Source organism: Mandrillus leucophaeus, unplaced genomic scaffold, assembly GCF_000951045.1.
Source record: "Mandrillus leucophaeus isolate KB7577 unplaced genomic scaffold, Mleu.le_1.0 Scaffold522, whole genome shotgun sequence".
Lineage (NCBI taxonomy): Eukaryota > Metazoa > Chordata > Mammalia > Primates > Cercopithecidae > Mandrillus > Mandrillus leucophaeus.
Genome location: NW_012105609.1, coordinates 420,608 through 445,071, shown reverse-complemented (window position 1 = coordinate 445,071; position 24,464 = coordinate 420,608). Strand labels below are relative to the sequence as shown.

At 40.0% G+C, this 24,464-nt stretch overlaps 1 protein-coding gene across 1 annotated transcript in view; it reads right to left on the bottom strand.

The window, feature by feature from the left end:
- The window catches only part of LRRC36 (leucine rich repeat containing 36), a 64,272-nt gene that overhangs the window by 22,473 nt on the left and 17,335 nt on the right, over nt 1-24,464 (bottom strand). The window contains exons 2-5 of the mRNA XM_011996688.1: nt 20,760-20,887; nt 15,895-16,087; nt 14,743-14,839; nt 11,683-11,771 (exon numbers count right to left, since the gene is read on the bottom strand). Of these exons, the coding sequence (XP_011852078.1) occupies nt 11,683-11,771; nt 14,743-14,839; nt 15,895-16,087; nt 20,760-20,887 (507 nt within the window). The remainder of the gene's footprint in view (nt 1-11,682; nt 11,772-14,742; nt 14,840-15,894; nt 16,088-20,759; nt 20,888-24,464) is intronic.

Sequence of the window (24,464 nt, the reverse complement as noted above, 5' to 3'; positions counted from 1 at the left end):
TAGCTGGGTGTGGTGGTGCACACCTGTAATCCCAGTTGCTCGGTAGGCTGAGGCAAGAGAACTGCTTGAACCCAGGTGGTAGAGGTTGCAGTAAGCCAAGATCATGCCACAGCACTCCAGCCTGGGCGATAGAGCAAGACTCTTTCTCAGGAAGAAAAAAAAAAAAATCAAATGTATTAGAACACTCTGTATGTTATTTTCGGTGAAATTTGTTTTTTTTTTTTTAATTTTTACATTAAAAAAAGTTTTAATAGAAACAGGGCATCCCTATGTTGCCCAGGCTGATTTAGAACTCCTGGGCTCAAGCAATCTGCCAGCCTTGGCATCCTAAAGTGCTGGGATTACATGCGTGAGCCACCAGGCCTGGTAAGATTTGTTTTCTAGTGAAAGAAAAATAATTTTTAAAAAGCAAAGGAACTAGCATTCCATTTTCATTAAAAAATACTGTTAGGGCCAGGCACGGTGGCTCACACCTATAATTCCAGCACTTTGGGAGGCCGAGGTGGGTGGATCACCTGAGGTCAGGAGTTCGAGACCAGCATGGCCAACATGGTGAAACCCCGTCTCTACTAAAAATACAAAAATTAGCCAGGCGTGGATGCCTATAATCCCAGCTACTTGAGAGGCTGAGGCAGGAGAATCACTTGAACCCAGGAGGCGGAGGTTGCTGTGAGCCGAGATCGTGCCATTGCACTCCAGCCTGGGCAACAGAGCGAGACTCCATCTCCAAAAGAAAAGAGAAAATCCCATTAGTATTTTGCAGTTCACCTTTCAAATTTTCGTGTTAGTTTAATACATATATTCACAAAAAAGTGACAAATAAATTTTAACTTTTTTCCTGTTTTATAATTTTATTTTTTTTACCAATATTTTTACTGTGATTAGAAAAATTATTTTAAAAATAAAAAGTAAAAATAACAAAAACTATAGCCTAGTTCTGGCCACTTTGGAAACTGTTATCAAGAAGAGCCTGCCAGCAATTCTATTACAGGCCAGGCACAGTGGCTCATGCCTGTCATCCCAACACTTTGGCAGGCCCAGGTGGGTAGATCACTTGAGCCCAGGAGTTCAACACCAGTCTGGGCAACATAGTGAGATCCCCATCTCTATTGAAAATACAAAAATGAGCCAGGCGTGGTGGCACAAGTCCCAGCTACTTGGGAGGCTGAGGTGGGAGGAACCCTGAGCTTGGGAAGTCGAGACTGCAATGAACTGAGATTGTGCCACTGCACTCCAGCCTGAGTGACAGGAGTGAGACAAGAATGACAAGAAAGAGAGAACGATTCTATTAGGCTGTCATATTTGTACAAAAGTTTTTCCACTCTTGATCAATACATTTATTAATTGTAGAATTCTGGGATTTGGGGTCTTCTGGGGGGACTTGAGTTAAAACAAAAGTTTTGCTTTTGTTTAAGGAATTTTTTTCCAGCAGGATTGTGTAAGAAGATAGTATCAAGAACTTGGGCCTTTGTCAAACAATGCGCTCTTATGCTCGCTTTCATCTACTGGTTGTGGCAACAGAAAGCCACTACAAGCCAGTGCAACTGAGAGTAGACAGTGAATAAAGCCAGCCTCTTGAGAACCAGCCCTTCCATCCATTTGGGGCTCTAAGATGCTTTCTATTTCTGAATTGCCTTCTGGGACTGAAATGTCCTACTTAAACACAAGATGCTCTTCCAACCACTGGACTCGACAGAACTACTTTTCTGCAAGTGACATGAGCTATCAACCTTTTTGTTCTCTGGTTCCCACTGTAGTAGTACTACAGAAGAAACCAGGTGAAGCAGAAACTGCTAGTTGTAACACAGTTTTTGTGCGAATGAGAATGGTTAGTAGGCTGTGACTTTGGGTTCAGGCCTCCTCTTACCCTTATCCTGCGGAACAAGACTTTGCAGGTGTTCAAGACCCTGCTCCATACTGCTTTTCCTTCTATAGCACATATGCTCTTTTCCAGATTCACAGGTTCCTTTTCTTTCAACCTATGTATTGGTTCAAACCCCCTACCGCCTGAACTTCTTGCTGAGTGCTCTCATAGTTCTCCTGGGTTTTAGCTATCACTTAAATCTGAGTGACTCTTAATGTAAATCTCTTAACCCTGGTCTCTTTTCTGATGTCTAGACCTAAATTTCCTGAACAGCCCCCAATTAGTGCCCGCACACAACTAAAAAGTCAATATTTTATTTCTTTTTTTTTTTTTTCCTTGAGACAGAGTCTTACTCTGTTGCCCAGGCTCTGGAGTGCAATGGCACAATCTTGGCTCACTCCACCTCCTGGGTTCAAGCAATTCTCCCACCTCAGCCTCCTGAGTAGCTGGGACCACAGGCATGCACCACCACGCCCAGCTAATTTTTTTGTATTTTTAGTAGAGATGGGGTTTCACCATGTTGGTGAGGCTGGAAGTGAACTCCTGACCTCAAATGATCCGCCCACCTTGGCCTCCCAAATTGTTGGGATTACAGGAGTGAGCCACCGCACCCAGCCAAAAATCAACATTTTCTAGCCAAACTCATTATCTTCATTTCCAGGCCCACTTCTGCTGCTGGTGCCTCCCCCAATCTTGTTATTGGCATTACTATCACCCAATCACTTAAGATACAAACTTGTAATTTGACTCTTACTCATCTGAAATCTCAATTACCAAGTTCTACAGAATCACTCTATAACTGTGTGAGAAGCTTTAAGTGAGATATAATTCATATATCATACAATTCATCCTTTTACAGTGTACAATTCAGTGTTTTTTAGTATATTCACAAAGTTGTACAACTACCACCACTATCTAATTCTAGAATATTTCATCACCCCCAAAGAAACCCCATATCTGTCATTCCCAATTTTTCTCTCCCTTCCATCCTCTGGCAACCAACAATATACTTTCTGTCTCTATGCAATGGCCTATTCTGCAAATTTTATATAAATGGAATCATACAATATATGGCCTTTCTGTCTGGCTTCTTTCACTTAGCCTGATGTTTTCAAAATACATGTTATAGCATGTGTTAGTACTTCATTCCTTTTTAATGCCTGAATATGGATATACCACACTTTGTTTATTCATTCTCCAGTCAATGGCTATTATGAATAATGCTGCTTTCATTCCTGTACAAGTTTTTGTATGAACATAGATTTCCATTTCTCTTAGGTATATACGTAGGAGTGGAACTGCTGGATCAAATGTAACTCTGTTTAACTTTTTGAGGAACTGCCAGACTGTTTTCCAAAACAGCTGCACAATTTTACTTTCCTACCAGTGATGTAAGACGGCTCCAATTTCTGTACATCCTTGACATTGCTTTTTTTTATAGCGACTTTTTTAATTGCCAAAACTATTTTATTTTTTATACATATTACTTCATCACTGGATATTAAGCCCAGTATTCAATAGTTACCTTTTCTGCTCCTCCCCTTCCTCCCACGCTCCCAGTCATTGCTTATTAGATGTCCTTTTGATTCTAGTCGGCCTAGTGGATGTGAAGTGGTATCTCCTTATAGTTTTGCTTTGTGATGTTGAGCATCTTTCATGTGCTTTTGGCCAGCTGCGTATCTTCTTTGGAGAAATGTCTATTCAAATTCTCTGCCCACATTTTTTTTTTAATTGGGTTATTTTTGTCTTTTGTTATTGAGTTGTAAGGGTTCTTGTAGAATGAGTTGAGTACATTAGCTCATGCCTGTAATCTTAGCACTTTAAGAGGCCGAGGTGGGAGGGCCGCTTCAGGCCAAGAGTTCAAGACTAGCCTGGGCAACATAGCAAGGCCTTATCTCCACAAAAAATAAAATAGTTGGGTGCTTAAAAAAAAAAAAAATAGTGGTGTAGTCCCCACTACTCAGGAGGCAGGAATATCACTTAAGCCCAGGAGTTTGAGGTTGCAGTGAGCTATGATTGTGCCACCGTACTGCAGCCTGGGCATGACACTACCCTCCAGTTTTTTAAAATATAGAATGAATATTAATTAGATCCTACTCAGATATACAGTCTGCAAACATTTTATCCTATTCTGTGGGTTGTCTTTCCACTTTAATAGTGTCCTTTAAAACACAAAAGATTTTAATTTTTATGAAGTCCTTTGGTTGTTTTTTGTGTCATATCCAAGATATAGGATCACTCTTGAAAAAACAAAACTGATGCCTTACTCTGCCACTATTATGACTAAGTATGTCATATACAGCAATCAAGAAAATGAAGCAATTTGTATTCTGAGATCATTTTTTTCTTGTCTTATTTTTTTATTTTTTTTCTTGTCTCAGTTTATTTCATTCTTTTTCTTCAGACACAAAATATATCCAGCCCTTAATTCCAAAAGCAAATTTAATTATGACATGTTGTCCAGCCCGGGTTTGAACATCCATATAATCAATGCGATAGGGCAATTTGTTTGAAAATTATTTTCTATTTGTAATAATAGAGAAATGGGTTTATCATACAGATACAGGGGCAAATAATAGCTACTTCTACTATCAGTAATCCCAGCTGGATGAGGCTCCATTTCACATGTTTGTACAAAGACCCTGCAATCAATGGGAGGCTGAGATCTGGCCAGATCCCCTTCAAGGAAGGACTTGCTGCCCAGCTGCTAGAGGGCACTTCAGCCGTTTGCTCTTCATTCAGAGTCCATCTTAGCTATCAAGAACCATCTCCTGATGCCATTCTCTTCCAACGACAGTTCACTCCCCGTGACAGAGCTAGGCAGGGTACAAAGGCCCAGACATTTCAGCCTAGTAAGGGACATTCTGAAGGGAAGTTCTTACTCTAGAGCTCTCTCTCTGCTTAACCCTCTTTCCTCCCCTTCCTCTCAGTGTTACTCTCAAATAAACATATTGTACCCCAGATTCCACTGAGATAAAAATATAAGAGCAGAAATAACTTGGCTTTCACTAGTCTCCAAAACCGTTTCTTTTAAATTGCTAATCACCAATAAAAACAACACAATCCCTGACATTTAAAATATTAATATGTAATAACTATTGCGGATATGATAATTATTAAAGGTAATTGGTGAGGTGGTTTTTTTCCTATCATGAACAGACTGTGTGTAATCTTAGTAACCTTGTATTTTTCCCCCCTTTAAATAATAGTTGTGTCTTATATTCATAAATTCCATTTTTCTGAAGTTTGAACTACATAGCAAAACACCGCAGGTAAAAATACTTCATGTTTTGTATCCAGGCTTTCTTTTCGTATCCTCCAGGACTTAATCAACCCGTGCTTCCTCATCTGCATTTATTTTACCATTGGCCTCCTAGGACAGGTCCTCATTACCTCCCAATAACTAAATCTAGCTTGAGTTATCTCTCAAAATCACACATTTAAGCATGCCTGGCCTCTAAGAGATCCTTAATTATTACCTATTTTCAAGAGAAGAAAATGAACATAATTAGTAAAGAGGGCCTTTGCAACTTGGCTTTATCTGCAGCCACCAGCTGAGTCAATTTCCTGATCTGTTTCACCTGTCTGCTGCTGCTTTTCCCTCTACATTGCCGCTGCTTTTCTCTCTACCTTTTCCCCTCAACTATGCCCACTGAACTCTATTTGAATGCCCAACTAAAGTGTTGTTTTGTGCAGCCTTTTCCTAGGCCTACAATGAGTACTAACTGCAACCGCCTCTCCTCCATCCCTCTATATCTCTGCCACAGTGAAACTCTTGTCTCACGGTGAAGCCTGACTTGTGACCTAATTAGCTGTAATAAATCCCTCCAAAATGGGAGTGTGTGAAGATGTGACACTATTTTAATCATGTCCTTGTCTGCCTACCCCCAACACAGGATTTGCTTAGTAGATACTCCTTTGCTGAATTGCTCTCATTTCCACTGACAGAGATTGCTAACTGCCTCTCCCCCATATTCATTATTCCTCCCTTAGAACTCTTCCCATGACAGCCCTAGACTGTCAACATCTGGATTTCTAAAAGAGACAGAAATGAACTTCTATCTTGTTCAAGCGACTATTTTGAGAAGTCCCTGCTATTCCAAGCTGATTTTTATTCAGCCAAAACTCCATCATGGCTAAACCAAGAGATGACATGGATCAACATGTTGAAATGGGATGGTTTTCAATGCTAGACACAGGAATGAGCCACTGAGGGTGGCTGTGGTGGATTTTTCCTTGTTATTTTAGAATAAGATATTAGATCAGTATATTTTCAGTAGGACTCTATTTAAAGGCAAATAGAACTGGCAAAAACAGTGAGTTAGGTTGTTTTCAACTAGTACCTACAGGATAAATGTAAATTGTTCTTAGTAAGGCATTCACTGTTCTCCAGAACTTGACCTTCTACCCAACATAAACCTTCCACCCAAACCACACCGACACATGGCTTTCTTCATGACCTACCATGCTCCTTACCACTTCCAGACAGTAATTCACACCAACCCCACCAATCAAAATGTGCTGCTCCTCTTTTCAGGCCATTCCATTGCTGTCTAGCCTGTAAGGTCTGATGGCTTTGTTTCCATATCTGTCATAAAACCTTTCTCCACTGCCCCCAGCGCACACTGGGCTTCTGTAGCATGTCACCAGCCACATCAGTGTTTCTCAAGCTCAATGTTCTAATAAACTCTGAGAACAGGAGTCCAGTTTGAGAAACTATAAGAAACTAAACTCAGTATACAAAAAGGCATCTTAAAAAGATTATATTGGAACAATTTGGCAGTTTCTTACAAAGCTCAACATACTGTTACATGATCCAGCAATCATGTTCTTTGGCAATTACTCAAATGAGTCGAAAACTTATGCCCACACAAAAACCTGCACAAGGTTGTTTATAACAGCTCTAGTCATAATTGCCAAAACTTGGAAGCAACCAAGATGTCTTTCAGTGGGTGAGTGGATAAATAAACTGTGGTACATCCAGACAATAAAATATTATTCAGCACTAAGAAGAAATGAGCTGTCAAGCCATGAAAAGGCATGGGGGAAATTTAAGTGTATATTGCTAAGTGAAAGAAGCCAATCTGAAAGGCCACATACTGAATGATTCCAACTATATGACATTCTGGAAAAGGCAATACTATGGAGACAGTAAAAAGATCAGTGGTTGCCAGGAATTAGAGAGGATGAAGGAATGAATAGGTAAGCACAGAGAATTTTTAGGGCAGTGAAGCTATTTTTGTATGATAGTACAAAAATAGTACAATGGTACAATAGTAGAATGGTAGATACATGTTGTTATACATTCATCAAGCCCATAGAATGTACAACACCAAGGACGAAACCTAATGTAAACTATGAACTTTGGGTTATAATGATGTGTCAGTGCAGGTTTATCTGACTGTAACAAATGTACCACTCTGGGGCAGGATATTCATAGTGGGGGAGGCTGTGCGTGTGTGCAGGTAGGGTATACGGGAACTCTACTGCCTGCTCAATTTTGCTGTGAATCTAAACCTGTTCTAAAAAATAAAGTATGTTTTAAAAATCAGATTATTGGCCAGGTGCAGTGGTTCACATCTGTAATCCCAGCACTTTGGGAGGCCCAGGTGGGCGGATCACTTGGGGCTAGGGGTTCCAGACAAGCCTGGCCAACATGGTAAAACCCTATCTCTACTAAAAACACAAAAATTAGCCAGGCGTGGTGATGCACGCCTGTAATCCCAGGTACTCGGGAAGCTGAGGCATAAGAATCACTTGAACCCGGGAGGTGGAGGTTGCAATAAGCCGAGATGACACCACTGCACTCCAGCCTGCGCAACCGAGTGAGACTCTGTCTCAAAAACAAAAAAAGTTTCACTAAAATGGATGGGCTTTGGTCTGGGTCATAAAGAACGGTAGGATTTGAGTAAAGCATTACAAGCAGAGGGACGGCATTAGTTTAGGGACAGATGAGGGAGAAAAGAAGGACTATTTGGGGAGGAAGGAGTGGTTTGATTGAGTATTGGACATTGTAGTTGACAAACAGGAGATAAGATTTCAGTTTAGGTTGAAGAGACGAATTACACATAGAGCTTAGGGGAGTCTTATATGCCAAGTAAAGGAGTTTAGACTTAATTTAGTAGGGGAGTAGGAGCCAGAGAAGTTTTTGAGCAGGTAAGCATAATGAATTATCACAGCTGTGTTTTAAGAGAATTAATCTGGCAGCAAAGTACAAAATGAATTGAAGGAGTAAGAGACTGTGAGGCAGTATCATGTAATGGTTAAGAGCACTTTGATGACAGATGGACCAGAGTTTGCCTCCTAGCTCAGCCACTTACTGTATAACTGGGGCAAGTTATTTCACCTTTTTGGGTCTCAGTTTCCTCACCTGTAGAACCACCTTCAAGGTTGTTGTGAGGATTAACTGAGATAATTAACCATGCCTGGTAAAAAAGACTATCAAGAAATAGAAAGGGGCTGGATGTGCTATAATCCCAGCGCCTTGGGAGGCCGAGGAAGGCAGGTCACTTGAGGCCAGGAGTTCGAGACCAGACCGATCAACATGGTGAAACCCCCGTCTCCACTAAAAATGCAAAAATTAGCTGGGCACAGTGGCACGCACCTGTAATCCCAGCTATTCCAAAAGCTGAGGCATGAGAATTGCTTGAACTTGGGAGGCAAAGATTGCAGTGAGCTGAGATCCTGCCACTGCACTCCAGCCTGGGTGACAGAGTAAGACCCTGTCTCAAAACAACCAACCAACCAAAAAACCAAACAAAAAAAGAAATGGAAAGGAAGGCTCGTCAATTGTGGATCATACTACAGGGCATGAACATTCAGCTCAGAGGAGCAGCAGTGGCAAACCCCAACATGATTCTGGGACAGGGTAATGGGAAAGTTGTGGTGATACTGATGAAACCCTAGGAGCTGTTTAAGGCTGGGGGAGAGGGGCTCATTTGTTTGTTTGTTTTGGGGGTTATTTTGGACATGTTTAGCTTGATAGGCTGTTAGACAGTGGTGATTCCAAGTGTATATTACAAGTTGGTCAACAGAAATACGGGCCTGGTGCAGAGAGAGACCAGTGCAGGTTGTCAAAGCTAGACCAATATATTTAAGACATGAGGAAAGAATATAAAATAAATATAAATAAATAAAACAGGCTGGGCACAGTGGCTCACGCCTATTATCCTAACACTTTGGGAGGCTAAGTGGGGCAAATTGCTCAAGCTCAGGAGTTCAAGACCAGCCTGGGCAACACAGCAAAACGGCAAAACCCCTCTCTACAAAAAAATACAAAACTTAGCTGTGCATAGTAGCACACACCTGTAGTCCCAGCTACTCAGGAGGCTGAAGTGGAAGGATGGCTTGAGCCCAGGAGGCAGAGGTTGCAGTGAGCTGAGATTGCACCACTGCACCCCAGCCTGGGCAACAGAATGAGACCCTTTCCCAATAAATAAATAAATAAATAAATAAACAAACAAATGAAACATTTATTTATTTATAAATAAGGCTGTAAAATAGATGAGATCAATAGAGTCAAAGAGAAAAAACAGGAGAGCCCAAAGATGTAGCCTAGGTACGCATATTTTGGGGATATGGGAAGAGAGAGAGGAACCTTTCAAAGACTCAACGATTATGTGGTTAGGAGACTAAGAGGAGGATCCAAGACAGTGGAGGTTCACTGCCATTTGAAATGATTGGTGGAAAAACACCATTGTGAACAAGAGCTAGTGAGAGATGTTCTCCAGAAAGTTTTCTCCTAGCCTGTGGCATGGCCATTAACGTGGCATAACCACTTCGATCATATTGGATTACCAACAGTGCTTACTGGCAACACACCCCAGGGAATCCAGCACAAACACAATTTTCGGTGGAAAACAAAGCTCCTTAACGTTTCGAAGTAGCAAAATAAATTTGATATTAAAAAAAAAATCTAGGCAACAGCTGGAGCTTCTAAGAACTTTTAGAAATGGGCCCTCTAGCAAAGCAGTTTGTTCTTAGAAGAGAAAGTGCACTTTCAGACTTTTTAATTGTGTTAATGAAGTAATATGGCATAAATGAAGTCTAATTCAGCTCACACAAAAAAGAGGTTGCCAAATTATGCTTCAATGTGTTTTTCTCTGTCTAGAAATGGATATTTAAATGCCTGTACCTAGAAAAAAAGACTAGGCTGTATACCAAAAGTAGTATACCAAGGAAGGCTATATACCAAAGCATTAACTAGGACCAAACTGTTGTTTTTCATGATTTTCAGTCTTTTTCAAAATTATTACAATAAAATTGTATCAATTTAAAAATATTAAAAATGCTATTTAAAATGAAATAAAGTAATCCATACTCCCAATATTTATATGTGCTGGGACATCCAAGAAATGAACATTAAAATTACACCTCATTATGTCTTTTTGTTTGTTTTTTGAGACAGAGTCTCACTCTGTTGCCCAGGCTAGAGTGTAGTGGCACAGTCTGGGCTCACTGCAACCCCGCTTCCCAGGTTCAAGCAATTCTCATGCCTCAGTCACTTAAGTAGCTGGAATTGCAAGCATGTGCCACCACACCTGGCTAATTTTTGTATTTTTAGTAGAGATGGGGTTTTGCCATGTTGGCCAGGCAGGTGTTGAATTCCTGGCCTCAGGTGATCTGCCCATCTCAGCCTCCCAAAGTGCTGGGATTACAGGTGTGAGCCACTGTGCCTGGCCTGTGTCTTATTTTACCACAAAATACTGTAAAAATGATTTGTCAATAAATGATAAGAAATCAAGAAAATAAAATACATGTTATAAACTGAAAACCCTTAATGTCTGAACTACAGTGTAGAGTCACTCTACTAAAGTTATTACTTGGCTTTTAGGAATTGATTTTTAGAGTTTGTATATAATTCACTAGATTCTTCCAAGGGAAGAGGCACTGAGACCAAAGAACATTTTTTCAAGTAAAAGGTTGCTTGATTTATTTGACAGTGCCAAAAGCTAATCCACAAGGATTCACTGGATGCAACTTCTCTGGTGGAAAGCTTTCTCCCAGCCTGTGGCATGACCATTAAGGTGACATAACCACTTTATTTCTTTTATCTTTTTATTTTTTTTTAAGATGGAGTTTCACTTTTGTTGCCCAGGCTGGAGTACAATGGCATGATCTCGGCTCACCACAACCTCTGCCTCCCAGGTTCAAGCGATTCTCCTGCCTCAGTCTCTCGAGTAGCTGGGATTACAGTCATGCGCCACCATGCCCGGCTAATTTTGTATTTTTAATAGAGACGGGGTTTCTCAGTGTTGGTCAGGTTGGTCTTGAACTCGCGACCTCAGGAGATCTGTCCGCCTCAGCCTCCCAAAGTGCTAGGATTACAGGCGTGAGCCACCGTGCCCAGCCTGGCATAACCACTTTAACCATATTGGCTTATCAACTGTATTTCCAGGAACATAGTAAACATTTCCCCAGGAATATATCCCAAACACAAGAGATTCTGCAGCTGCAAAGGTTCTTGGTTGGGCAGCCCAGGAAGCCCAGGGTGTGAGCTGGATGTATGCATATGAGTCGCCAGTCTCTAATGAAATCAATCACTGATGTAATTTTCTGGGTATACTAATGATGTAAAGTGATGTAAATGAAATTGAACTCTCCAAGTACAGCTTGTGCTTTGATGGGCTCTGGGTTAGGCCTGCTCTGTAAGGTCCTTCTGGCAGTGAGAGGATGGAAGAAAAACACAGTCAGTAAACCTGTGCTTGCTTCAAATCTGTTCTTTCTCAGCTATGTGTCTTCATCTTACCCAATATTGGCTATGGCAGCTGAGATAACTGATGATTTAATCATTTTATAATCACAGGGAGAAAACTTACCCATTTCAATCCTGCTGTCAACATTAGCACTGACTTTTGATGCAGAGCTCTCACCTGTTACACAGTTTTTCATTGTCTTCTCCCTAGAGCTGCCACATAGAATAATTTATTTACAACTCAAAACAAACAAACAAACAAACAAACAAAAAAACAAAAAAAAGAAGGCTTCTGAGATCACCAGTAAATGCTATTTAGAAAACATTTTATGGTGATCAGATTTTTCTTAAATGCTCTAGAACATATTAATTTAATTATGTTTCGGCTGGGCGCAGTGGCTCACCCCTGTAATCCCAGCACTTTGGGAGGCTGAGTCAGGTGGATCACCTGAGGTCAGGAGTTCAAAACCAGCCTGGCCAACACGGTGAAACCCTGTCTCTACTAAAAATACAAAAACTGGCCAGGCATGATGGCGGGTGCCTGTAGGCCCAGCTACTCAGAAGGCTGAGGCAGGAGAATCGCTTGAACCCAGGAGGCAGAGGTTGCAGTGAGCCGAGATCGTGCCACTATACTCTAGTTTGGGTGACACAGCGAGACTCCGTCTCCAAAAAAATAAAAATTTCACAAACATTTCAGTTAAAGCCATACTTTATAAGAAAAAGTAATATTTATACTGGGAAATATGAGAGAAGGACACTATAGTTCAGCCTATAAAGTGTGAAAGCCAGAAGATTTAGAACTTAGATACTCTGTTTTCTTGACACATACTTAGATCTGAATTATTGAGGGAGTAGGATAGTTTCTTTCTAATTAAAACACTCATAGTTAGGACACAGAAAGGAAGATTCTGCTGCCAAGAATTATAGAGGAGACAACTATAGCTGTTAGTTAGAAAAGCAGACAAGAAAGACAGGTAGGTACCTTGGGTAGTACAGTAAGTACACAAAGCCTAGGCTGTAAGTATCAGATGCTTTATAATCACCATTTCATGTAATCATAAAAGGCCCCCTACTGGTTATTATTTCCATTTTATAGGTGGGGGAACTGGGACTCAGAAAGGCTTAAAAAAAAAAAAAAAACTTCACCCAAGGTTAGAGAATTTATAAGATATTAATGTTAATACAGGGTACTTGAGTAACATTTTGCCTCCAGTTTTGCAATCATTATATGGTAACTAAACAGATAAACGATGGAATTAATTTATCTGTTTATTAGAAAGTTTATTCAGTTACACATTAATTAATCTCTGTATTTTTGTAGTGAATGGTACCCAATGCATTTAAAATAGAAACTAATCCATAAAATATATATACAATATTTTAGAAGCATTCAATTTCTGTCTAAAGAAGAGTGACTATTCTATGCAAAGAAACCTCAATAAATCTGATTTTAAAAAATAGGAAACTGGCCAGGTGCAGTGGCTCAAGCCTGTAATCCCAGCACTTTGGGAGGCCGAGACGGGCGGATCACGAGGTCAGGAGATGGAGACCATCCTGGTTAACATGGTGAAACCCTGTCTCTACTAAAAAATGCAAAAAACTAGCCGTGCGAGGTGGCGGACGCCTGTAGTCCCAGCTACTCCGGAGGCTGAGGCAGGAGAATGGCGCAAACCTGGGAGGCGGAGCTTGCAGTGACCTGACATCCGGCCACTGCACTTTAGCCTGGGCGTCAGAGCAAGACTCCGTCTCAAAAAAAAAAAAAAAAAAGAAACTAAGAAAAAATAGGAAACCAAGAATGTTCACAGAAGTCTGCACTATAAAACATACAATGGATCAAAGCAGAGACAGGCAAAAGTCACTGGGAAAGGAAAGGATCTCAAGCCAATGGGCATTGACTTCATTCATTCATCATTCAATACATTATTTCTTAGCATCGTCTGTATTCCAGACATGGTTCTAGCAACTAGGGATACTGTAATAAGCAAGACCAACAAGATCCTTGTTCTCATGGAGTTTATGTTCTAGTAGTAAAGGTAAAAGCAATAAACAAACAACAGACTTATTCTGGAGAATAATATAAGAATAATGTTGTGGGGACATGTTCATGATATCTTGTTAAATTAAAAATGGTGAGCTAGGCAGTGGTGTGCACCTGTAATCCCAGCTACACAGGAGGCTGAGGCAGCAGAATCACTTGAACCCGGGAGATGGAAGTTGTACTGAGCCAAGATCGCACCACTGCACTCCAGCCTGGGTGACAGAGCAAGACTCCGTCTCAAAAAGAAAAAAAACAAAAACAAAAAAAGGATATTTACCAGAATATAATGAAGGTTTCTTTCTGAATGGTAGTATTATGAATTACTTACTTTATGCCTTGTGTTTTTTCTCTGTACTTTCCAAATTCTCAATAATAAGCATGTATTACCTTTGTCATCAGAAAAAAATACTGATATATCTATGTGTCTATAGTACAAAGGATATCTGGAAGGATGTATACCAAACATTACTAATAGTTAACTCTCAGTTGTAGGATATGAAGTGACTTTGACTTTTTTCAGTGTACTTTTCTGTATTATTAAAATTGTAATGGACTACTATCTATTTTTTAAAAATAATAAAGCTACTTTTTAAAAAGCATAGGTTTGGGGGCAGAAGATAATGGTACCTTCTTTTGAGAGGATTTTAGTAACAAGAAATGGACAAAGCTACCATTCAGAAATTTTAGAGTCTCAAAGTTTATTCACTTTTTGTTTTGAAGAGAAATGCTTCTCTTCCCTTCCTTTAACAAATTTATCTCTAACAATCTTGCCCATGGTAATGTAATCCTAATTCAATAGGAAAAGATCAGGAACTGATTGATAACTCTACCAAGAAAGAGTTGGTAAGCATTTATAGGAATAAGTAATCTCATAATATCCCTATCTATAACCTGTGAACAACAACTTTAGAGAATTTATAACAATTATACCCAAAGTTCAAGAAAACAGGGATGTACCCACTGAGGGCCAGATTATCATCCCAGAAAAAATCTCAGCTTTTGCAGAATAAATACTTTTATTCCTGATCTGAGGATTCTTACAATTTGTGGGAAATTTCTGTTGGAAAATGAAGAAAGCTAAGCAGGAATTCACTATTTCCTATGTCCAGAACCAAACTTTAAAAATTTTGTAAAGAATCTTCTTACCTTTTTTCCACCTCTAAAAGAAAATTTTCACTGTTGCCCAACTGACTAAAATGCAGCTTGGCAGCTTTTCTCTCACCTTCACGTACAGTTCGGTCATCTGGAGGCAAAAACCATGGTCTGAGCATGTTTCTTTTTTTGGCATAACCATACTAGTAGTTAATCAGAAAACCATATTCACAGAGGAAAAAATAAGACCAGTCTCATCTTGGTGTGTTAGAGACAGGTCATAAAATAATGCTATTATGTTGTCACTGGAGCAGGCAGTAACTCAGGGAGACTGCGGGGAGCCATAGCGACCACTGCCTCACAGTTGTAACTACCCTTCAGGAAAGCAGAGCTTGGAGAGTAAACAATTCAAAGGCCTAATGTTAGGGCAGAAAGTCATACCATTGTCTGAAAGAGTTTACTTAGTTTCCCTACAATGAGTTTCCCAGGACCATGTGAAATCCAATTTTGTATCAATAAGAAATGTATACTCAACAATAAAATTATAAGAAAGTCCAGCCTGGGCAACATGATGAAACCCCATCTCTACAAAAAATACAAAAATTAGCTGGGCATGGTGGCGCATGCCTTTAGTCCCAGCTACTTAGGAGACTGAAATGGGAGAATTGCTTGAGCCCAGGAGGTCCAGGCTGCAGTGAGCCAAGATTATGCCACTGCACTCAAGCCTGGGCAACAGAGTGAGACCCTGTCTCAAATAAATAAATAAATAAATAAATAAATAAATAAATAAATAAGTAAAATAATAAGAAAATACAGACCAGCTCATTTGAAGGAATATTTCTTGTTTCTTGCCAACTAACCCCAAATAAATTGTATTAGCTTTCTATTGCTAATACAGTTGCAAAGTTGGGGCACCTGGAAAAATAATTCTCAACCTGGAAATTTTGTATTGAGGAGGAAGGGGCGGTGAAACCATCAACTGAAGAAAACTAAAGCTGGAAGTAACTGATAAAATCATAGACTGTCATTCAATAAACAATAAAAGAACTCGTCATACATCCTGCCAACACAAAAGAGTTACATAAATATTGACTAATAAACAAATATATCCTGCCAGTGCACACTCTGGGCCAACATCCAAAAGGTTAAGGGGCAGCTGATTTAAAGTTAGATTCTGTGGAAAAGAACAGAGAAGGAAGGTCTTACCTAATTTCTCCAGAGTTTGTAGTGTGTATACAGCAAAGAGCCTATAATCTGTATCTTTCCTTACAACAGGATTAAGTCTCAAATCCAGTTCTTTGAGAAAGGGTAACGGTTGTAGACGGGACACTTCCACTAATGAAGGAATGTTGTTATAATATAAATTCAGGTCTTGTAGTGAACATAAATACTGGATTCCCTACAAGGAAAACATCACATTATGAAATGGCATATTGGTAAAGACTAGGAACCTCGTAGATAAAGGTGGAAATACATGTTACTTTCCATCCTTAAACATGTTATCTGAGTCCCCAGTGAGAAAGGCAGGGCTGGAACTCCCACTTAACTTGTCTGAAAATAAGACCACTGTAGTCCATGAGCACTGGGTGTTCCATACATTAAATAATTCACATATATAATACATTTCCTTCTTTACAAAATCTGACATTCAAATATCTGCAGTCAATTCTCCACTGCTGTTGGCTCTCCAATTATTCTCCTAATGCAATCCAATCCTTCACAGTGGTTTCCCAGTGGCCAAGCCACATTAGCATTCTCTCACTTTTGTCCCAACCCCTCTCCTGATGCCACAAGCACCTTAATTTACAAGAAGGGAGGTAAGCAAAAAAGCTGGTTCTAGGGGAAAGGGGCATGGTTAAAAAAAAAAAAAAAAAGTGTGTGTGTGTGTGTGTGTGTGTGTGTTGTGTTGTGTTCTGATATCTCAGTGCCTCACTTATATGGTCAAAGGACTATTTAGGGAAACAAAACAATGCTATCTCCAAGTCCTCCCTCCTGAACCAGTCTAGGCTTCCTCTTGTCTTTGTTTTCCTCTTCAGAGTTTCTGCTACCACACAAGCTTCCCATTTAATCAGTCAGATCTCCTTTGCAGAAATGTTCTTCCTTGTTCAGTTCTCCTTCTGTGGATTTAACAACCCCACCCTCTACCTAACTGGCAACACTACAATCAGGACTGGCAAACTTGAGAGGAAAAGCCACAATTTTCTTCCTCTGTTGAAACCTGCTATTGAAAAGATTTATTTCATCTGTATGTATTTAGCTAGTTAGCTGCTTTTGCCCAATACTAAGTTTCAGGACAATTTCAAAACATGTACATATATGTATAATCGCGTACTTTTTTTTTTTTTTTTTTGAGACAGCATACCACTATATTGCCCAGGCCGGCGTGGGCGTGATCACAGCTCACTGCAGCCCTGACTTCCTGGGCTCAAGTGATCCTCTCACTTCAGCCCCTGAGTAGCTGGGAATACAGGCATGTGTCACCACACCTGGCTAACTATTTTTTTATTTTTAGTAGAGACAACATCTCACTATGTTGCCCAGGCTGGTCTTGAACTCCTGAGCTCAAGCAATTCTCCTGCCTTGGCCTCCCAAAGTGTTGGGATTACAGGCATGAGCCACTGTGCCTGGTTAATCATATACTTTTAATAGTAAAAATGAAAAAAAAAAAGTAAAAATGCTTTTCATAAAAGGAATTCTGTCACTGATAATTATTTCAGAAAGGTGAAATTATTTTCCATCATGTATTTATAAAATGATGTTTTTATTCTCCTCTCATTTAAAATTATCATTTTCTCATTGCAAGAAATTTAGAAAATTCAAAGACACAAAACATTCCCAACACAACCCTGTTTATACTTTGATGAATTTCTTTCTTTTTTTTTTTTTTTCTCCAATTCCATTAACTTCCATATTGTTAATGGGTCAGTGGTGAGGAATAGCTTGGCACGAACATGGCTCACTGCAGCCTTGAACTCCTGGGGCAAGGGATCCTCCTGCTTCAGTCTCCCAAATAGCTGGGATTATAGGCATGCACCACCAACTATGGTTTTTGTTTGTTTGTTTGTTTTTGTTTTGTAGAGACAGGGTCTTGCTCTGTTGCCCAGGCTAGTCTCAAACTCCTTGCCTGAAGTGATCCTTCTGCCTCAGCCTCCCAAAGTGCTGGATTATAGACATAAACCACCACACTTGGCTCAAGTAATCTTTTAAAGTCTCTCAGTGTAAAATTAAGGAAATACAGCTGGGTGTGGTGGCTTACGCCTGTAATCCCAGCACTTTGGGAGGCCAAGAAGGGTGGATCACGAGGTCAGGAGATCGAGACCATCCTGGCTGAGATCGAGACCATCCTGGCTAACACGGTGAAACCCCGTCTCCACTAAAAATACAAAAAAAAAAAAAAAAATTAGCTGGGCATGGTGGCGGGCACTTGTAGTCCCAGCTACTCAGGAGGCTGAGGCAGGAGAATGGCGTGAACCTGGGAGGCAGAGCTTGCAGTGAGCCAAAATCGTGCCACTGCACTCCAGCCTGGGCAACAGAGTGAGACTCCATCTCAAAAAAAAAAAAAGAATTAAGGAACACTTTCTTATCCTCTCACTTTCACCAGTTGGCATGAATTTATGTATTCCCCAAAGTTACACTACGAATAATCGAATAATCACAAAACATTTTCTCCCAGGAAAATTAAACAAAGGGATTCAGAACTGTTAAAGATTAATATAAAATCACAGATGCGGCTGGGCGTGGTGGCTCATGCCCGTAATCCCAACACTTTGGAAGGCTGAGGTGAGCAGATCACCTGAGGTCGTGAGTTCGAGACCAACCTGGCCAACACGGTGAAACCCTGCCTTTACTAAAAATATAAAAATTAGCTGGGTGTGGTGGTGGGCACCTGTAATCTCAGCTACTCAGGAGGCTGAGTCAGCAGAATCTCTTGAACCTAGGAGGCGGAGGTTGCAGTGAGCCGAGATCACACCACTGTATTCCAACCTGGGCGACAGAGACTCTGTCTCAAAAAAATAAATAAATAAAATAAAATCATAGATGCAAAAAATATAGAAAATTAACATTACTGAGTGCTTCCTATATGCCAAGCACTGCACCAGGAGTCTTATATATGTTCTATTTGATTACATGTGTTAACTTGGTTTTTTTTTTTTGAGATGGAGTCTCACTCTGTTGCCCAGGCTGGTGTGTAGTGGTACGATCTTGGCTCACTGCAACCTCCGCCTCCCAGGTTCAAGCAATTCTCCTACTTCAGCCTCCCAAGTAGCTGGGACTACAGGAGCTCGCCACCACACCTGGCTAATTTTTGTATTTTTAGTAGAGACGGGTTTCACCATGTTGGCCAGGCTGGTCTCGAACTCCCGACCTCGTGATCCACCTGCCTGGGCCTCCCAAAGTGCTGAAATTACAGGCATTAGCCACCATGCCCAACCAACTTGATTTTTTTTTTTTTTTTTTTTTGAGACGGAGTCTCGCTCTATTGCCCAGGCTGGAGTGCAGTGGCACGATCTCGGCTCACTGCAAGCTCTACCCCCTGGGCTCACGCCATTCTGCCTCAGCCTCCCCAGCAGCTGGGACTACAGGCGCCCACCACCATGCCTGGCTAATTTTTTTGTATTTTTAGTAAAGACAGGGTTTCACCGTGTTAGTCAGGATGGTCTCCATCTCCTGACCTCGTGATCCGCCCACCTCGGTCTCCCAAAGTGCTGGGATTACAGGCGTGAGCCACTGCACTTGGCCGATTTTTAAAAATAGAGATAGGGGTCTCACTATGTTGCTCAGGCTGGTCTTGAACTCCTGGGCTCAAGCAATCTGCCTGCCTCAGCCTTCCAAAGCACTGGGATTACAGGTGTGAGTCACCATGCCTAGCTCTAATTTGATTAATTTTCATAAGTTTTTCACCCAATTTACAGAAGTGGAAAGAAAGGAAGTATAAAAAAAAATTAAAGCAATGTTCACTTAATTATTTAACCTGAAAAAGAATAAACAAACAAAAGAGGAGACCTAAGCAACTCTGAACTAATACTTTCTTTTTATATTTTATCTTGTCATTTTTCAAATTGGATCCTATCACCTGTGAAAGAACTAATCCTTTCTGAAACTGATAGGCCAAATATAAATGGCTGCTAAAAAATAGTCTAAAGATGTCGTTGAACTTGGAGTTGCTGATGTTAGAGTCCTAGATGGAAATTTGATCTTTTTGGGGCTTTTAATCTTTTAGGCCCTTAGCTAAACCTTGGGATTGGGTCTGGATGTGTTGTTGAACAAATATCCCCTAGGAAGTGCAAAACTGGTAGATGACCCAGAAGATCGGTAACTAATCCTGGATAGCATCTGTGAGTCTTTGTCACCCTCAATCTTGCATAGAAGGGCTTTGCCAAGACAGGTACAGAGCTTGGGCAAAATGGGAACATGTCGAAGAAGCAGTATTTGAGGGCCTACCAAAAGAAAACAAAACTTCCATCTCTGTGTGCACACTTACATTTGTAGAGTTCTTTGTGTGTGTTTGGTAATCCACATGTACACTGTTCATGCTTGGTCCCTCCTGCCTTCCTATACTGTCCTCTGCTCCACCATCCCCTGACTTAAATTTTTCCAAGACTACACCTTCCTTCTCCTTATAGAAAAAAACCACAACAACAACACAGGCCAGTGTTTCTCCATGTATGCTCCATGTACCACTATTATCAGAATCCCCTGAGTATGTCCTGAGCCTACCCTAGACCTACTAAATCAGACCAACTCTCACAGCAGGGACTGAGAATCTGTACTTCTACAAGTGTTCTTCATAATTTTTATACACATTAAAATTTATGCATTTCCCTAGACAGTGATATCTTAATATAGTTTTCCCAGAGTATAAAATAAATTCCCCTCCCAATATTTTATAACAAACAATTTAAAATATACTGCAAAGTTGAAATAATTTTATAATAAATAATTAAACTTAGTTGGGAATCATTTACAGGGAAGGTCCGATATTCCCCAGGATGATATGATCTATCTCTTATTTCTTCCCATCAAAAAAATAAATTGGGCAGACCTGGCTGGTCATAGAATATAGAACTTACCTTAAGGCTAGTGATCAAATTCCTTGATAAATCTAAGGATCGGAGATTTTTAAAATTTCTGAAGGCATCACCAATGGAATGGATTTTTCCAGCATAAGATCCCTGCAATGAAAGAGACTCCACCAGTTCTGAAAAGAGATCATCAGTAGATATATTATGATCCCTGCTTGGATAAACAGCAGAGTCAGTGAAAGTAGGCCTTTCTTCCTCCCATATCTCAACTGTGAAAGGCCCTACATCCAAGCCTCATAAGATCAGATCTTCTTTTTAAAAGCAGCAATATGGTCTAATATAGTGACATTGAACATTAGTTTTATAGAGCCCTTGAATTTTTCTAATTTCCCTGAACGATGTACTAAAAGTCTCCAAAAGTTCTCGAAACAAAATTGCAAAAGATATTCAGCAACCCCACTTCTAGGATTCAGCCCTATGGACAATAGCCACAAAATTTTGGCAGGTTATATAAAATATAGCACAAGGATGTCAATTTCAGAGAGGTTTTAAGATAGTAAAAAAAATCAAAAAGAAAGAAATAGAAAACTGTCAAAGGTCCATCAGTAGAAAAATATAACTAGACACCTAAATAATAGTACATTGATACAAAAGACAATATACTACATCTGTGACCTTGTTCAAGTCACTTAACCTCTCTGTGCATCAGTTTCCTCATCTGTAAAATGGGGGTAACAATGGTACTTAATTCATAAGGTGTTACAAGAATTAAATTAATATATATGTACAAAACATACAACAGTGCCTGGCCACATGGTAAGTGCCACACAAGTGTTAATTACCATAACACAGCCGTTAAAAAGAATGAGGTAGATTTATAGATGCTCACACGGAAAGATCTCTAAGAAATTAAGTGATGGAAAATATGACTTTTTTGCATGTATAACTTTTTAAAGAGAGAGAGAATGTATGTGTGTGTGTAGAATATACATATATACATATATACATACACACACACATACACACATATATATATGAGAAGAAGTAGAGAAAAGTCAACTAGACTTCTTTTTTCTGTTTTTTTGAGATGGAGTCTCACTCTTTCGCCCAAGCTGGAGTGCAGTGGTGTGATCTCAGCTCACTGAAACCTCCACCTCCAGAGTTCAAGTGATTCTCTTGCCTCAACCTCCCAAGTAGCTGGGAATACAGGTGTGCACCACCACACCCAGCTAATTTTTGTATTTTAGTTAGAAATGGGGTTTCGCCAAGCTGCTCTTGAACTCCTGACCTCAGGTGATTAACCAGTTTCAGCTTCCCAAAGCGCTGGGATTATAGGCATGAGCCACTGAGCCTGGGCATCAACTAGACTACTAACAGCACTGAAAAGAGGAGAACCTCAAAATTGTCAGTAAGAACTCACTAGCAAGGATGGTAGGCCAAACTGAGAATAGCAACCAAAACTGGAAGAGAGTTCTACAGAATCCAATTTGCAGATAAGTGCCAGGAGACTGCGTTGAAATGAGATCTTAAGGTGCTAGAGAAGTCTGGGTCCTATAAACTTTATTTTATTTTATTATTTATTTATTTATTTATTGAGATGGAATCTCACTCTTGTCACCCAGGCTGGAGTGCAATCGTGCGATCTTGGCTCACTGCAACCTCCACCTCCTGGGTTCAAGTGATTCTCCTGCCTCAGCCTCCCAAGTAGGTGGGATTAAGGTGTGCACCACCATGCCTGGCTAATTTTTGTACTTTTAATAGAGACAGGGTTTCACCATGTTGCCCAGGCTGGTCTCGAACTCCTGAACTCAGGTGATCCGCCTGCCTTGGCTTCCCAAAGTGGTGGGATTACAGGCGTGAGCCATCCTGCCCCCATAAGCTTTAAAAAGTCATAAACCAAAGATCCCTTTCAGGACAAGACCCATACCAGGGAGAAATTAGTGGGAGTAGAATCTACATTGAATGGAGCAGGGACATAGATGCAAAGGAAATAAAAGGTCCAGATATGAATAGGGGAGGGAAGCAGAGTGGACAGATCTCAGGAAGCATGTAGTATTTTACACTACTTTGTGAACACAACAGAAGAGGGAGATCCAAAACCTTGAAACTAAAAAAGCTATTCTGGCCCATCTTTCCCACCTAAAAGTGTACGAAAACTTAACTGCACTTAAAGAGCCACAGAAAAGGATTATAGTCAAATCTTATATGAGGCTATTATTTTTTAAAAAGGAGCAGAATAATATCCCTAAAATTAAAAGCACTCCAGAAAGATACATCCACAAATGAAAACTGTAACTTAATATTTCAAAACAAGCTTAAAGACATCATAGCAATGTAGCAGCTCTCAAAGTATGGTCCCTAAACCCCTGGAGGTCCCTGAGACACGTACAGGGGTCCACAAAGTTAAAACTACTTTTAAAAAAGTATTTTCATGATAATATGAAGACACTAATTGCCTTTTTTTTTTTTTAACAGTATTAATATTTACACTTACGGTACAAGAGCAACAGCTATTGGCACCTTAAGAATGAATCATGGCTAGGTGTGGTGGCTCATGTCTGTAATCCCAACACTTTGGGAGGCTGAGGCGGGCAGATCACTTGAGGTCGGGAGTTCAAGACCAGCCTGACCAACACGGTGAAACCACGTCTCTACCAAAAATACAAAATTTAGCCAGGCATGGTGGCACATGCCTGTGGTCCCAGCTACTCAGGAGGCTAGGGCAGGAGAATCGCTTGAATCCAAGAGACAGGCGTTGCAGTGAGCCGAGATCGCACCACTACACTCCAGCCTGGGCGACAGAGCGAGACTCTGTCTCAAGAAAAAAAACAAAAACAAAAATTCAGCTTCTAAGCAGAAATTAGAAATTTAAAAAGCTTATAACTGCCACCATGAACTTGACAGCTTCTCAACCCTTGAAAGATTTTTCAAATGACATTGATGATGATATTAACAAACATGATTTTTAAACATCATATAATCAAATTTGTCAATATTTGGAAGATCTATGTAACTTGGTGAGTCAATATTTTCATATGACCAATGCGTAATGTTACAAAATCATGCATGGGTAAAAGATTCATCCATATGTAAGATATACCAGTAGATTCTGAAGTAACAGTACAAAAATTTCATTGATGTTATTTCAGATTCCACATTCAACTAAACTTTAAGAAACTATCACTTATCCTGTTTTCATATTGTATCAAAGAATAATATAAAAAATTCGATGAAAGACTATTAAAATATTCCTTCCTTTTCTAACTACATTTCTGTATGAGGCCAGAGTTTTTTCACACAAAAGATTTCAAGCAAAACAATATATCATAACACATTAAATACAGAAGCAGGTATGAGAATCTAGCTGTCTTATTTTAAACAAAACATGAAGGAGGTTTGTAAGAATATAAATCAGTGATACTTTCTTCACTGCTTTTTTATTTTGGGAAATATAGTTATTTTTCATAAAAATATTTATATTAACATACAATGTCTATGTTACGGTTACCTATTAATAAATTAAGAAATATTTTAAATTTTTCTCAGTTTTAATTTCTGTATGGTAGATATTAGTAGATACAGTCCACATTAACAAAAGCTCTTTGAGGTCCTCAATAATTTTTTTTTTTTTTTGAGACGGAGTTTCACTCTTGTTGCCCAGGCTAGAGTGCAATGGTGCCATCTCAGCTCACCACAACCTCTGCCTCCTGGGTTCAAGCGATTCTCCTGCCTCAGCCTCCCAAGTAGCTGGAA